Source organism: Notolepis coatsorum, assembly GCF_963971535.1.
Source record: "Notolepis coatsorum genome assembly, chromosome: 19".
NCBI lineage: Eukaryota > Metazoa > Chordata > Actinopteri > Aulopiformes > Paralepididae > Notolepis > Notolepis coatsorum.
This window is the reverse complement of record NC_140183.1, coordinates 55,077,315-55,093,366: the sequence shown is the minus strand read 5'-3', so window position 1 is coordinate 55,093,366 and position 16,052 is coordinate 55,077,315. Positions and strand designations below refer to the sequence as shown.

General features: G+C 43.6%; 1 protein-coding gene across 1 annotated transcript in view; it reads right to left on the bottom strand.

Annotated features, from left to right (window-relative positions):
* Positions 1–16,052, bottom strand: part of mtf1 (metal-regulatory transcription factor 1) — a 126,483-nt gene that overhangs the window by 16,968 nt on the left and 93,463 nt on the right. The window contains exons 7-9 of the mRNA XM_084336651.1: positions 10,351–10,428; positions 8,173–8,275; positions 7,489–8,087 (exon numbers count right to left, since the gene is read on the bottom strand). Coding sequence (XP_084192777.1) covers positions 7,489–8,087; positions 8,173–8,275; positions 10,351–10,428 — 780 coding nt within the window. The remainder of the gene's footprint in view (positions 1–7,488; positions 8,088–8,172; positions 8,276–10,350; positions 10,429–16,052) is intronic.

The following is a 16,052-nucleotide window of genomic DNA, read 5'->3' as shown; positions in this document are numbered from 1 at the left end:
AGACGAAAGTCTTTCTCTGGTCTGCATCCCCTTAACAATTGTGTGTATTGAGCTGTACTGTATTTATAGGAGCCAAAGCACTCATAAGTTATACCTTATTTCTATTGGCTTAGTTGCCTACACTGTTAAAGTCTACATTTCAGAATACAATGGGGCTTAGCTGTATATTTAGGTTATTGTATTATATTTAGTGAGAATGTTTATAATGTTTATTTGTATAACCTTATATTGAAACGGCATTAGGAATATTGATTGGATTTGATAAAGTCATTGAACCGTTTTATTTAGCTCAGAACTGTTTATAGGAAATTAGTGTCACTTTCCCTTTAAGAGCCAGCGAGTCTGCTGTGATTTTGGAGACTGGGAAAATACAGTTTTCTTAACTTGTAGTAGTAACGTGAATAGTGAATATATTTCGTGGCAGTAAATAGCCAAACACGTTTTGGTGTAAGAAAATAGCTTTAGGATCACTTCTGTAAAGATGACTTCGCTGTGGAAGAGAAATAAACTGTTTGGATATCTTTGTTTTACACCGGAGTGGCTGTGGACATTATTTTCCTGCCATCAATGAACGTACTACTCACAACGAGTAAGCAACTTTAACCAGTAGAGTGGACCATCGGCCCTCATAGTATTGTACCCATTCTGCAATCTGTTAATAATGTTTTAAATCAATCAATAAAAACCACCGTAGTTGGCGTTGGTCATTTCTCATCAATCTAGCCTCACGTTACCATTGGGACTGTATGAGCTCGAACAGGGAAAATACCACCCCCTATCGTCTCCCGGATGGTAATGCATCCATTGGATTGGACTCAATGGAAATGGATGAGAAAAGAAAACTCCGGAATCCAGATTTTACTTCTCAGGCATGTAACCCGAGCCGATCCCATTCATTGTAGACACTCAGAACAGCGTGGAATATGTGTTTCGAGTACCCAGCGTTGGATCAATAAACGCGATCGATATTTGGAATGGCGATCAGGAATTGGAATAATCTTTTTGGAGAACATCTGATGTGAGGTAAGGAATCTATTTTACCAGTCTTGGGGTAATCAGAGTTTTTTTTCACATATCTCAACATGTCCCCTATATGGGGACAACACACATAGACTCAGTCGTAAAAAAGGCGAAGCAGCGCCTCTACCACCTGAGACAGTTAAGGAAGTTCAGAGTATCTGGGAAGATACTCCAGTCCTTCTACTCCGGAGCTGTAGAGAGCATCTTGACTGGAAACATCACTGCCTGGTATGGAAACAGCACGGCACAGGACAAGAAGGCCCTACAGAGTGGTGCGCTCAGCCGAGCGTACCACGGGTATTGCACTACCACCCCTGCAGGTCCTATACAACAAGAGGTGCAAATCCAGAGCCTGCAGAATAATGAAAGACCCTCACCACCCCAACTACAGCCCGTTCAAGCTGCTGCGGTCAGGCAAACGCCTGCGAACACCAGCAACTAGGACAGCGACTTCGGCTCAGCTTCTTCCCCCAGGCCATCAGAGCCTTGAACACTGAACTCTCCACACACAAGCACACATGAACACACACACAACACACACACTGTACACGCTCACACACTAGCAGCCACTTTAACATGAGCACACACACACTCATGCTGCACACGCTCACACTTATGGTCACTTTACAAAAGGAAAGGTCACTTTAAGAATAGTAAAGTATAACTTGAGATTGTATAATATAGCATTGTATAGCAGTGTACATAAAGACCCAGTGCCTCATCCGTAGCTAACAGTGTATTGCACTACCACAGGACCTAGCATGTCCTACCATGCTCTGTAAATAACTCATGTACATATACCGATATGCCCTACTTTGTTTACTTATTTTATTGCACAATGTCGTTCTATTGGATTCTTATTATATATTACTATTGTATTATGCACAATCGTTGCGGGCAAGACCCCGCGCATTTCATTGTATAATTGTATGCCGTGACAAATAAAACTCTTGACTTGACTGTGTGTGTGTGTGTGTGTGTGTGCTGACCAGGAAATAGATAATCGATTTTTCAGCCCGCTTCTCTAGCGTGCATAAGTACACATATACTATCGATAATCTAGCGTTTATTTGAAAACTATTCATAAATAGGCCGAAAAATGACAACGTGTTTTGTGTATTCCACTAAAGGGCGTTTATCACAAAATCTTAATTTTTTTCTGGAAATGTCCAAAAACTAGCGTTTTTCAAAATGGTATAAAACGGAAATGTACCGATGAAAATACAATCTGTTTCGTACATGTTGACTGCAAGCAAGTCATTGATAAGCGACGGGCGTATTAGACACATAGCCATAATATAGAATATAGAAATAGCTCCACGAAAATCATGAAATATCGGAAAATCAGTCTCAAACGGCTGGCATTCAAGCGATAAATCGTGCGCCCCCCTGCTCACACTCAAAGTGTTAAGCTACGTTATTCCCCGCTAAGAGTCACGGGAGATGTAGTAAATACAACAGTCCTTCCATGTAGGCTAGAACGCCGTGAGTTATGACTCGGTAACCACTACAGTAACATCATTAAGTCTGCTATAAGCTATTCTCCCTCTTGTGTGTGTGTGTGTCTTTATGCAGATCTTTATGCAGTTTTAAAGCACCTTGGCTTTGTTATGAATGCACTTTGTTGTAGTTATCCTACAGAGAAAAGAAAATGCACTTGACTTTAATGCACATTTTGTTGTATGCAAAGAGAATGTTTAAATTGTACAATCTTTCAGCAATCAGTCTGGAATTAATGTATGCATTCAAAAGTGCTGAATAAATGTTTTATGGGCCCATAATAGTGATTATTAATATTATTTAAGTTAAGTTTTGCAATAATCATGTCTTTTGCCATAATCAGGTAGCTGAAATGAAAAAAAATACATTATATATATATTTATATTAATAATTTTCGGCCTTTCGGCATTCGGTTTTCGGCCAACTGTTTCCTATTTTCGGTATTCGGTTTCGGCCAAGAATTTCCCATTCGGTGCATCCCTAATTAATACGGACTGTATTGATCCATTTATGACGTGATATTAATTTCAATTAATTTAAACTAACCATAACAGTCAAACCATAACTTTATATCTTAACCATAACTGCTAAGCATTAAAACGAACCATCATCATAGTATTGCTGTGTAGGCAGGGCCGCCTCAAGGGGTGTGCGAGCAGTGCGGTCGCACAGGGCGTCGCGAATAATTTAGATTTTTTTTTAATAAAAAAATAGAATGTTAACAATCACTTTCCATCACAGACCTAAAATCTAGTTTTGCTTACATGCTTATATATTTCACATTAGACACGTTTGTAGAATGTGTCCGACTTGTTCCGGAGTCTGCGGCTCTGCAGATATACTATTGGAGCTCTGCGGCTCTGCAAATTTCAACGAGGGGAGGGGTTACATAACTTACAGGTACGGGGTCTGACTATTCGGCGCTATCCACGGGAGCGTTAGCGAGTGCTAACGTGTGGCAGATAAACTAGGAACAGACTCCCAAGTTCATCCCAACGGGGGGGACAATATGGACTGGTGAACTTTATCATCTCCACGGTTGTCTCCTTCCTCTTGGACGTTTGGTGAGTTTTTAATGCAATCTATTCTGTTCCCGCCGTGGATCTCTCTCTCTATCTTGCTCTCTCTCTCTCTCTCTTGCTCTCTCTCTCTCTTGCTCTCTCTTGCTCTCTCTCTCGCGCTCTCTCTCTCTCACTCGGTGTGTTGCGTCATGCAAGGGTCTGCTCACACTGTGCTTGTGCAGTTTGTGACGTGTGTACTAAGCTTATAGAGTTCGATTCAAATAAGGCAAAACTGCAAATCTGCATGTCGTGCTTGAAAAAATTACCTGGCTTTAAGCTTGTTTATCGGGTTCCAGGGGTGTTTTATGCATTTCCCTGTTACTGCCAGGTGTACGACTGTACAGGTGCATTGCCACTAAGCCTTGGGCAGCGCTATTATTTAAGAATACGTTGACTGTATCATATGCCCAGCCTCGGGCAGCGCGATTATTTAAGAATATGTTGACTGTATGCCCAGCCTCGGGCAGCGCTATTATTTAAGAATATGTTGACTGTATCATATGCCCAGCCTCGGGCAGCGCTATTATTTAAGAATACGTTGACTGTATCATATGCCCAGCCTCGGGCAGCGCTATTATTTAAGAATATGTTGACTGTATGCCCAGCCTCAGGCAGTGCTATTATTTAAGAATACGTTGACTGTATGCAAAAAAAAAAAGAAAAAAAAAAATGTATTAACCCTTTCATCGCCGTTGACGCTCGAACACGTCATTCCCCGCCATGCTCATTCTGCCGTTGACGCTGGACAGCGTCTTTGATATCAATATTTCAAAAATCTGTGATCGAAATCATATTTCTCCCCCGGAGACATGAGATGTACTGGTGAGCCCCTATCAACTCTCTAACGGTTCAAGAGCGCCATCTGGTGGCCGATCGGCCTGATCGCCCAGGGAAGAAACAGGAAGTGGAAGCTGGTGCTCATTTCAATTTGGTCCGATCACTCGCTATAGGTCCCGGGACTCGATCTCGACACAATGGATAGCGATCCGTTGCCAATAACTCGATAAACAACATGATTTGGACGTATATACTATTATACAACCTGGAAATGGATCGGGTATTTCTACATCCCATAATAGAAAACATTCTGTTCCACGCTCATCTCCCAACGGCGAGAGGAAGCTGCGGTGAGTTTCAGCGTTATTTTTTAATGTCTTCTATACTAACTGCTCTAATGATCATATCACCCACACTAGATGAATGATATAACCAGCGTTTCCGTTAGAACATATTCGTGCCGGTCTGGGTGTCCTGCAAGATTTCTATCCCCGGACATATTCGAGAAATTCCGGTCAGCCTGGTTTTCCTTTTTACCGGCTGAATGCCACCATCGGCGCCAATGTTAACGTTAATATCGCCTAATCTATGTTTTAAATTATGGCTATGTGTCTAATCTGCCCATCGCATTATCAAAGACTATTTTCCAGTCAGTGCTGTCAAGGCTGTTTATCGCGTCGTTTCCGTTTCATAGCATTTAGAAAAGCCCCCGTTTTCAGATAAAAAACAGCTCATTCTGGAGCATTCTATGAAAATCGTCTTTTAGTGGAATATTCCACAACGTTGATATTCGTCGGCCTTTTTATGAATCGTTTTCAAATAAACGCTAGATGATCAATATTATACGTGCACGCAAGCACATTACGGCCGCGCGCGGATAATCGCCCCGTTGATTTCCTCTCGGACTTTTACAGTGAAACCGAAAGACATTTCACAAAACAGCTTATAACTTCATCAAACTTACTCTGATTATCCTAACACTGATAACATAGAGTCCTTACCTGACATCAGATGGTATCCAACTGGTATATTCCAATTCCTGATCACCATTCGAAAAAATCGATACGTGTATGGATCCAACGCGATACTGTAGAACTCCATGATCAGCGGGGATCTGAGGTTCCAGAATGAACTGTGGTAACCCTGGCTGGATCAGTGAACTGGAAAATGTGGATCTAATGTCGCACCTCAGCCAGGAGAATTAAACTTTCCACTCGGGCCTGAACGCTCGACATTTCTGTTTCTGTTTTCTTTCACCACGGCATCAGCGGTCTCTGTGACTTCAAGTTCAGAAGACTCATCTTCGTTGTCATTATTATTAGACCTGCTTGTGCTTGGTTTCATGAAATATTTGTTAAGCTTAGCTTGTTTTGGCCATCTCTCTCTCTCGCTCGTATACCTGTTTGTCGTTATGGTGGCCAGACAGGCTCAAAAAAAGAAAGAAAAAAAGATTCACATCCGAGCGGTGCCATCCGCGCTTTATCAGAGTGAAGCAACATGTAATGATTGTTTCGTTCATCGCATAGGCTATTTAATTTTAGCCTATTTTAATACAATTCAAATAATAAAATTGTGCTTAGAGAAATTATTTTCACCGGACATTATGACCGGAGAGATTTAAATATTCGGACTTCAACATATTTTGCCGGTCAAATACCGGTAATTACCGGCTAACGGAAACGCTGGATATAACGTTGCCCACGGAATTATAAACGACCCCCCGCCCATCCGGTCAACATCAGATCATACGTAGTAACTTCTAGAAGTACGTGCAGTTGAAATGTTTTATCTCGCGCCGATTGCTATCAAACTGTATACAATCATCAATATAATGCATTTAGGGCTATAAATCACGTTCTGGAGAAAGCTGCAGAAAACGATAAAAACATACTTATACTTTAGACCGTATTTTAGTATGAATATGTGAATGAAAAAGTATAACGTTGCTACACCCTGAACAATAGATATAGGACTTTGAATGGGCCATGGTAATGTCAATTTAGCAATACAATTTAAAAAGTTATAGCCCTGCAAAGAAGGGGAACTTCTCCATGTTAAATAGGGCTGGCGAGGGATGGTAAATTATGAATTTAACCCCGGCGATCAAAGTGTTCATAAAAAAAAAAAAAAAAAATTCTATTCTTTTTTTACCTTTAGGGGGGGGGGGGGGTCGCGTTTTAAATCTCGCACAGGGCCTCACATTTCCCCCAGACGGCACTGTGTGTAGGGTATTGTATCAGGGTGGGTGGGTGTATTAGTGATCTTAAGCTTTTAAATCCCTGCTTAAGACCCATCTTTTCTCTCTCTCCTTCAACCTACCCTGATCTCACCTGGTCGGGGACTGACCTTTAGATTAATCTGTCTAGTTTAGTTAGGATGTCTATTTTCTCCCATCTCTGCTTTTCCGCAGCACTACAAACATGGGAACTCTCTAACCTCTCTCAAAATGTTCAGTTGCTATCGCTATCAGCTCTATCTTAAATTTTTCAAAATGTTCAGTTGCTATTGCATGCACTCATCTGTGTTTCACTACACACATGAGTGCATGCTTACCAACTGTTAGTCTGCAACACTACTATCACCGACATCTAAGAAGGGAGATCCCCCCTTGAATGGCCCATCTAAGGTCTCTCTCCTCCACACTGCCTGTGGTGCATTTTTCCCTATTGTTAGGTTTTAGTGAGTTTTTCCTTACCTTCGCGTGGGGTATGTCTGGGAGTGCTTGCATTCTATTATTTATTTGCATTTATTTTAAATTTGTTGGACCTTATGGTGTTCTTGTTTTGTTCTTGACTTAGTTATGTTTCTTCTTGACTTGTTTAAAGAAGACGTGTCCGGCCCATGGGGACATTAACGTGTGTTGTCGGGCCTTACAAATAAATTTGATTTGATTTGATTTGGTGAGAGCACTTCCCTTGACCACAATCATCGTTGGTTCAACTCCCTGTCACAAGTGTTTGTTGTGGACTTGTCGATATGCAACGTATACAAGACGTAAATATATTACTTATGGCTATAACATAACGTACATTATGTACCTTTTTTCCTGTGGTCAATTAGGTGTTTATTTACTGATGAGACCGTGTTGGTATTCTACACAGGCCAAGCAAGAGTCAAGAGCAATACTCACCGATTCCCCCGGGTTCTGCTGGCTGCTAGCGCTGCTGAGGATCCACTGCAGGTTCTGGTCGGACATGACTAGGCCGGGCAGGTTCTGCGAGGGGGCTATGGTGATGGTGGTCGAGGTGGGAGCCAAACCTGGGCAAGGGGTCGGCATGGGGTTGGTGGCCAAAGGCACAGTGTGAGCCACAGCAGCGGTGTCTGTGGCCAAGACGGTAACGGCAGCGGTGCCCTGCGCTGTAGTGGTCAGAGCCGGCACCGCCGCAGGAGGAGGAGCGGAGGCGTCGGCGGGCGCTAGCGGTGCGGTTTGGGCAGTTCCGTCTTGCTGCAGGAACATGGAGGGCAGTGCCACGTAGTGCTTGGGGGCAGCCTGATTTGGGGTCTGGACTGGGGCTTGGCCAGACACGTCTGGAGTCTGCGGAGGGCCCGGTAGGGCTGGTTGGCTGGAGCAGACTGTGGGGACGGGGGCAGCGGTGGAAGTCTTGGAGGAAGAGGTCTGGCTGAGCTGCAAAGGAGCCTCCAGGACAGGGGTGCTTTGGGGACAGGGTGACGTGGAGGAGGGGTGGAGGGAGAAGGACGTCTCCAGGCTGAAGCTTTCAACGAAACCCTCTGAAAAAGGAAATGGAAACCATTAGCAGCAGGAAAGAACACATCCTCATTCAATTCAATCGGACATGTTTGGAGAAGTACTTGCCGTTGGGATGGGCTTCGTCTTGACTGACACTGTTCTCAGGACTCTGGAACATGAGCTCAAAGATCTTCACAGGGGTCACACTGTTCAGGTCCAGGTTTTGAGCCTGCAAGACATTTAGCAAAGTCTGAAGATACTAGTTATAGGCACGTACTGCTACATTCAATACGGCCTTGTACAATGTAGCTGCCCGTTAAAAACAAACCTATTTGAGGTCTCCTAATTATTTAAATAGTGATGGTGATTAAACCAGCTACTATTCTGTGTTAAGGCCACCAGCACACAACTTATACCCAATTCATACTTGTGCTGAAACAGAGAGCAGAGCCGGCTCACAGACACAATGCGTACCTCTTGAAAGATGTAACTACGTGTCAAACACTGCAGAGGTAATGATTGGGCTTAAGAGCAATGCGGCGGGATTCCCTATGAAATCACACAACCTAGAACCTGTTATCAAAAACAAAGAGGGAACTGCTTCAGTGGAGGCTGGTATGGCAAACAAACTGTACCACACCACTTGTTGGTGTATTATCCAGCCTTGAAAGATTATAAAGAGAAAGAATGCCATTCTTCTTAATTATTCAAAAAAGATCATCATGCATCTATATGCAAGACTGTATAGCTAAATCATTATCCTTGTGACATTTGTAAAGAAACAGAACAAGGGGCTTGGTGGAGGGTCAAGAAAAGGGCGGAGCTTGGGGATAGGTCAATTTCAAATATACTAACGTTAGACTACAACAGAAATAGCCTCGTTAGCGTTCATGGGTTTAGAAAGTAGATGAGTGATTTAGCCACTTCCCTGGCTGTTGGCCACAGGTGTTAAAAATGAGTGATGCACCGATGTGAAAATTGTGGCCGATACCGATGTTAATATTTCTGTTCTGGCCGATACCGTTATTTACCGATGTCGATATCTCTGTATAGAAAACACTTTTATGATAATCAAATAAAGAGCTATTTTCCAAAACGCATTTTTTTTGTACTTTTGTAACTTATTTTCAGAAATGACGGATATTTTAAACTATTTAAGGCCAAAACATGTAAAAAGAAAAAGATTTAATAAAAAAATATATATAATTTAATATCTGCCCATAACGGCCCTATCTTGATATTGGACCGATACCGATGTGTAAAAAAACGGCCATATCGGTCGATATTATATCGTGCATCACTAGTTAAAATAGACAATAGATGAAACGGACAGTCTACATTAGGATATTCCAGCTAAACATGAGATTTTTGAATGCTTATAAGCTATAGCTAGGTAACATTAAAGCAAAACATTAGATGCTTATAATATACAGCTAGGCAATGTTACAGCTAAACATGAGATGCTTATAATATACAGCTAGGCAACGTTACAGCTAAACATGAGATGCTTATAAGATACCGCTAGGCAACGTTACAGCTAAACATGAGATGCTTATAAGATACCGCTATGCAACGTTAAAGCTAAACATGAGGTGCTTATAAGATACCGCTAGGCAACGTTACAGCTAAACATGAGATGCTTATAAGATACCGCTATGCAACGTTACAGCTAAACATGAGATTCTTATAAGATACCGCTAGGCAATGTACAGCTAAACATGAGGTGCTTATAAGATACAGCTAGGCAACGTTACAGCTAAACATGAGATGCTTATAAGCTATAGCTAAAGCTTTCAGTCTGTAATATACTATGCTATACTCTGAAGACAAAGCTTTCAGTTTATAATATACTAGGCTATACTCTGAAGACAAAGCTTTCAGTTTATAATATACTAGGCTATACTCTGAAGACAAATCGTTCAGTTTATAATATATACTAGGCTATACTCCGATGACAAAGCTTTCAGTTTTTACTCTGTTTGGCTATCTGTTCAGATTCCTTTTATTGTCACAACATTCAGTACATTTTACAGCAAAAAAAATTGTGAAATTTGCTTTGTTGTAGTTCCTCGACCGTAGCAGCATCCAATATAATATAAAATAAAAATAGAAGATAAAATAACAGCAAGATGACTATAATATACAATTCTAACAAATCGGATCTATTCTGGATTCAACACAGTGAATTTCGCCAAAAGGTGGCAAGCTTTCAGGTCAGTAAAAACATTAATTCAATATCACATAGATCATCTCCATCGTGAAATAAATGCCATTTAACAGTGCTGAAGCAAAGGCCAGACTTACATTGTGGATGCTCTCTCGGAGCTCAGAGTCCGTGGAGATGAGGCTCAAGTCACTGAGGCACAGCGAGTGATTTGCATCCTGTCATTAGAAACAAATAGAACCACATTAAACCTGCCACTGCCAAGAGACGAGCGCTGAATCACACAGAAGAAGGCAGTCACACAGGAAGAACTTTGCCACTCAATCTCCGGTCCAAATGAACGGAACAGGCATTCCGTAGGCCTGGGAACCGAGAATTTGTTCCAATTTGGATCCAGGTCCACATTTCTTTGAACCAGGGGATTGATAAAACACAACCGTTTCAATTCTGCTTACCTAAAAGCTTAACTGGAATTCTTTTATTTCTTTTGCAGAGCCTGAGTCACCGGCAATCAATTGCCGACAAGTGATAATGATGTAGCCCACATCCACACCATGGATTCATGATGGCTGACTGGAACAAGTTTGGCTTAGAAAATAACATTGCTACACATAAGACAAGGCAGCATTTCTCAAATATGAGGTCTTTAGCGTTTGGCACCTTGCTGTCTCCCAGTCCTAACAATGCTTCAGATGGCACCTTATTCTTTGTTTTGTTTACAAGTGAACAAATATCACAAATTAATAAGTTTGTATAATTAAATCTTTTTCTTAATAGCCAAGCAGCTACCACTTTCCAGCATCCCCCTCCTACACATCTACCTGGCGAACTACAACTGTTAATTTCAGACGGAAGCCGGCAAAATGACCAAGAGGTGACTTCTCTCCACAGTGGAGAGTGGAGCCGAGCGAGTCCCATTCTTTTAGGTACACAACATGCAGTATTGATATACTGTTTATTGTTACGCAAGTCTGTGTATTGTTTGTGGATTTTAACCTAGACTGTTAGCCTAGGCTTGGTATTACCAGAGTAGACTACTGAAGCATTAGAGATATCTAGCATCATTATTTATTTCACTGAATTTAGTAAATAGCTATTTCTAATAAAAGTAACTCATAATAATGACTGTAGTCGTAGTTCTCATAAATATAATTTACAATTCACCAATAAAAATAAAAAAGCTATTCCTTTCTAGAAATATATAATTTCGAGAATTTGCCGAGAATTAAAGGTCCCATGCATTGCTATTAGGGATGCTCGATATTGGCTTTTTTACCGATACCGATATTCCGATATTGTCCAACTCTTAATTTCCGATACCGATATCAACCGATACCGATATATGCAGGGTTCCCCCCCCCCCCCAAAAAATGGAATAATTTCAGGTAACTAATAATTTCAGTGGATATATAACAAATATTGTTATTGTTTTTTTTTTTAAACCGATACCGATATTTTCCGATATCACATTTTACTGCCGATATCGGCCGATAATATCGGTCGGCCGATAATATCGGACATCCCTAATTGCTATTCCTTGTAGTATTTGGGCAACTTTATACAATTCCTGTGAATCTATGGAACACAGCTGTAAAGTGTAAAAAAAAAAAAGAAAAAAAAATCGTTTTATATTTGTAATCAAGTACTCAAAAGCAAAAAAATGCAACCTCAGGATTTCATGCTGTTTGTGCTGGGCTCTGCCCATAAGCGCTTTGAGTGAGAGTCAGCCACACAGTCTGCGACTGGCAGACAGAGAGAGAGATACAAGATACAAGTGTTTTATTTGTCACGGCATACAGGTAGGTATACAGTGAAATGCGGGGGGTCTCGCCCGCAACGATGTGCATAATACAAGTAATAATATAATATAAGAGTCCAACCAATAGAGCGACATGTCCTCGTTACTGGTGCTCGCAGGCGTTTGCCTGACCGCAGCAGCATGAACAGGCTGTTGTTGGGGTGGTGAGGGTCTTTCATTATCCTGCAGGCTCTGGATTTGCACCTCTTGTTGTATAGGACCTGCAGGGTTGGTAGTGCAATACCCGTGGTACGCTCGGCTGAGCGCACCACTCTCTGTAGGGCCTTCTTGTCCTGTGCCGTGCTGTTGCCATACCAGGCAGTGATGTTTCCAGTCAAGATGCTCTCTACAGCTCCGGAGTAGAAGGACTGGAGTACAGTATCTTCCCAGATACTGTGTCGTCCGCAAACTTCACTATGGAGTTGGAGCTGAACTTGGCCACACAGTCGTGTGTGTAAAGTGAGTACAGCAGGGGGCTCAGAACACAGCCCTGGGGGGACCCGATGCTCAGGGTGATGGTGTTGGAGGTCTGACCCCCCACCCTGACCGCCTGGGGTCTTTCACTCAGAAAGTCCAGTATCCAGGCGCTCAGAGCGGAGCTCAGACCCAGCTCGATCAGCTTGTCCACCAGTCTGGTGGGGACTATGGTGTTGAACGCTGAGCTGTAGTCAATGAACAACAGTCTCACATAGCCCCCCCTTCTGGCGGTCAAGGTGAGAGAGGGTGCTGTGCAGTACTTGGGAGACCGCATCGTCAGTGGACCCTTTGGCCTGTATGCAAATTGCATAGGGTCCATATCACTGGGGAGGGAGGCACAAATGTGATCCTTGACCAGCCTCTCGAAACATTTCATGGCCACAGAGGTGAGTGCCACCGGTCTGTAGTCATTGAGACATGTTGGGGAGGGTTTCTTCGGTACAGGGATGATGGTAGACATCTTGAAGCAGGCAGGGACCACTGACTCCGCCAGGGATTGATTAAATATGGCGGTGAACACAGGGGCTAGCTGGTTGGCACAGGACTTAAGTATGCGTCCTGTTATACCATCTGGGCCAGCAGCTTTTCTGGTGTTCACCTGCATAAATGCATAGTATGCATTTAAATGCAAAGTATAGACCAGGGGTCAGGAACCTTTTTGACTGGGAGAGCCATAAAAGCCAAATATTTCTAAATATATTTCATTGAGAGTCATATAGTATTTTTAACATATAATAAATTAAATATGTCTTACTTTTAATGCGACTTCTGGTGCTGCATGGTTTTGCTGATGGCCTTGTAATCTGGTTCATACGTGGTGAGATTGAGCTTCATGCAGGCGTTGAGGCTTCCATTAAGACCAACGTGAGCGTAGGTTGGTCTTAATGTTCCTCATATGCGAGAATGACTGCCCACATGCATATATATGTAGAGCCAAACATGGTCAATACGGCAATACTCACGCTGCATTGTGTGGTATGTCACAGGAAGCTCGTTCCAAGTTTTAAGAATCAGCTGGTCTTCAGGTTGAAGATTTTTTATTTCTGTCCACTTGTGTTCCCTCGCCAGCTCTGCTCGCTATATCTTCAGCTACAGATACTATTAGCTGTATCTTCAAAACTAATTTATGTTTACTTTAAAATGACAGTATTATTAAGAAATATCACAAGTATAAAATTTTTTTTTTTCTTTTTTTTTACTAAAAAAAATTCTGGGAGCCATATGCTGTCACCAGAAGAGCCATATATGGCTCGGGAGCCATAGGTTCCCGACCCCTGGTATAGACTGTAGCCTTGTACTCCTCCATGTTTCCCGACTCTCTGCCCAGGTTGTAGGCAGTGGTGCGGGATTTCAGAGCTGCTCTGATAGTACTATCCACCCACGGTTTCTGGTTAGGGAAGACCCGGACCTTTTTAGTGGGGACAATACTATCAGCCAGTGTTGTAATGAAGCTCACAACGGTGTCCGCGAACTCGCTGACTCTTCCTTGAACATATTCCAGTCGACATCCTCGAGAGCGTCCTGAAGCGTGGCCTCTGATTCAGTGGCGTTGCGCAATATGTCGGGGCCCCCCCGCAGGTCAGACCATGAGGCCCCGCCCACTCCCCTAAATCAATAATAAAGTGAGAAAACTTTGCACTTTTTGGGAGCAAATTCGAGACACATATTCGGTTGCAAAAAGGTGTCCCACGGTCTCCTCTATGGCCGTGAATATTTTCACGCGGATCGGAATCACGGCGCTCCCGTGGGACACTTTTCCGTTTCGGCGAGTTTATTCCACGCTTTCGGCTTTCCTTTTCTAAGCATTTTCTGGGCTACATGTACATGAGTAAAAGTTGCGGGACGCCCAGATGTACCCACGGTAGAAAGCTCGCGTGGAGCCTATAATAGGCTCACTTAATACAGCGTTTTTTAAATCACGAAAAATTTTCAGGGTCGCAAGCCGACCTTTTCCCCTCGTTTTCAATGATGGAAGTGATTTAGGTTAAAGCTTCGGCACGCCGAGAGGTACCCGTGGATTTAATCTCGCGAGGATCGGGGCAATATTCGGCCCGTGGGAGCACTCGGCGGCTGTAGGCTACTTTTTTAAATGTTTATTTTTTCAGGCATCTTTTGTAAACAGTATAGTAGGAACAGGTCAGTAGGAACTGTATAATAATATAATATAATCAGGGCTTCAGCAGCGGGGGTGCTGAGATAAGTGATATAATAATAATAATAATAATAATAATAACAACAACAACAACAACAACAACACTCTCGTTCACTATAGACCACTGCCCAACTCCGCGCTCTCACGCTCAGCTCTGCGGAGCGACACAAACAATGTAACCGTTTGATGCATACATGTAACCTGTAGTAGCATACTGGTTATGGCGAATAAAACGTTCTATTCTTCTAACCTGTCTCGCCGGCTGTAGCGTGGCTGGGGGCCTGGCTGGGCTGTGGACGCGGCGCGGCTTTTGCTCTCATCTTGTTTTTCTAAGCACCGCCGCTTGCATGGATATTTGCGGCATTTTTACCGGCGCCTTCCCGCTGTGTTTTGAACGCTGCCAATGAACATTAGTTATCAGCCTAGCCCTATCGCAGGTGAGCAAATCATAGCAGGGAGGGGGGGGGCCCGCCCTCTGCGGGAGATGCATCCAGCTGCAGCCCCACAGACCATATTGGGCTCCACTGTCTGTGCCCTGTTCGCTGGCGTTACAAAATCTAAGAGGATAGTCTACAGTGGGGGCGTGGCCCCCTAAGCTCCGGGGCCCCCCCGCGCCGCGGGGGTGGCGGGGGCCTCCGGTACGCGACTGCTCTGATTGGTCGGTCCATTTTTTTGTCTCACGTGACACGACGGCGTCACGTGATCTTTGTTTGTAAGCAGGGACCAACAAGATGGCGTCGTGATCCGACGTGCTAGTAGCTCCCGCTAACGGCGGAGCCGGTACAGCCTTGTAGCCGGCTCTGACTGGGGTGTAGCAGTGATCGAGTGTGTTCCCTCCTCTGGTGGAGCAGGCAATGTGTTGAAAAAAGGACGGCATCACTTTCTTCAAATTTGCCTGGTTGAAATCACCAGCTACAATCATGGCTGCATCCGGGTGTTTAATCTGGTGCTTGTTGAGATTCTCCACCAATTCCGCCAGGGCCCTGACGGTGTTTGCTTGTGGAGGGATGTATACTGCAGTCATGATGACCGCAGTAAACTCATGGGGAAGGTGGAAAGGGCGACATAGAATGGAGAGATGTTCCATGTCCGGGGAGCATGAACGGGAGAGTACCTGTACCTCCTTGGGGCTAGTCCAGCCATTGTTCGTAAGGAGACAGACCCCCCCGCCGACGCTCTTGCCGGAGGCTTCCGTGCAATCCGCTCGGAAGACGGTGAAGGAGTCCAAGGGAGAGCCGCTGTGATCCGGAGTCGCCGGTTTCAGCCATGTTTCCGTAAAACATAAGATGTTGCAGTCTCTCACTTCTCGTTTGAATCGAACCCTCGCTCTCAGATCGTCCATCCTCCCCTCCAACGAACGTGCATTCGCCAGAAAGATGGATGGAATTGCCGGGCGGTAAGCAGCTCTTTTTAAC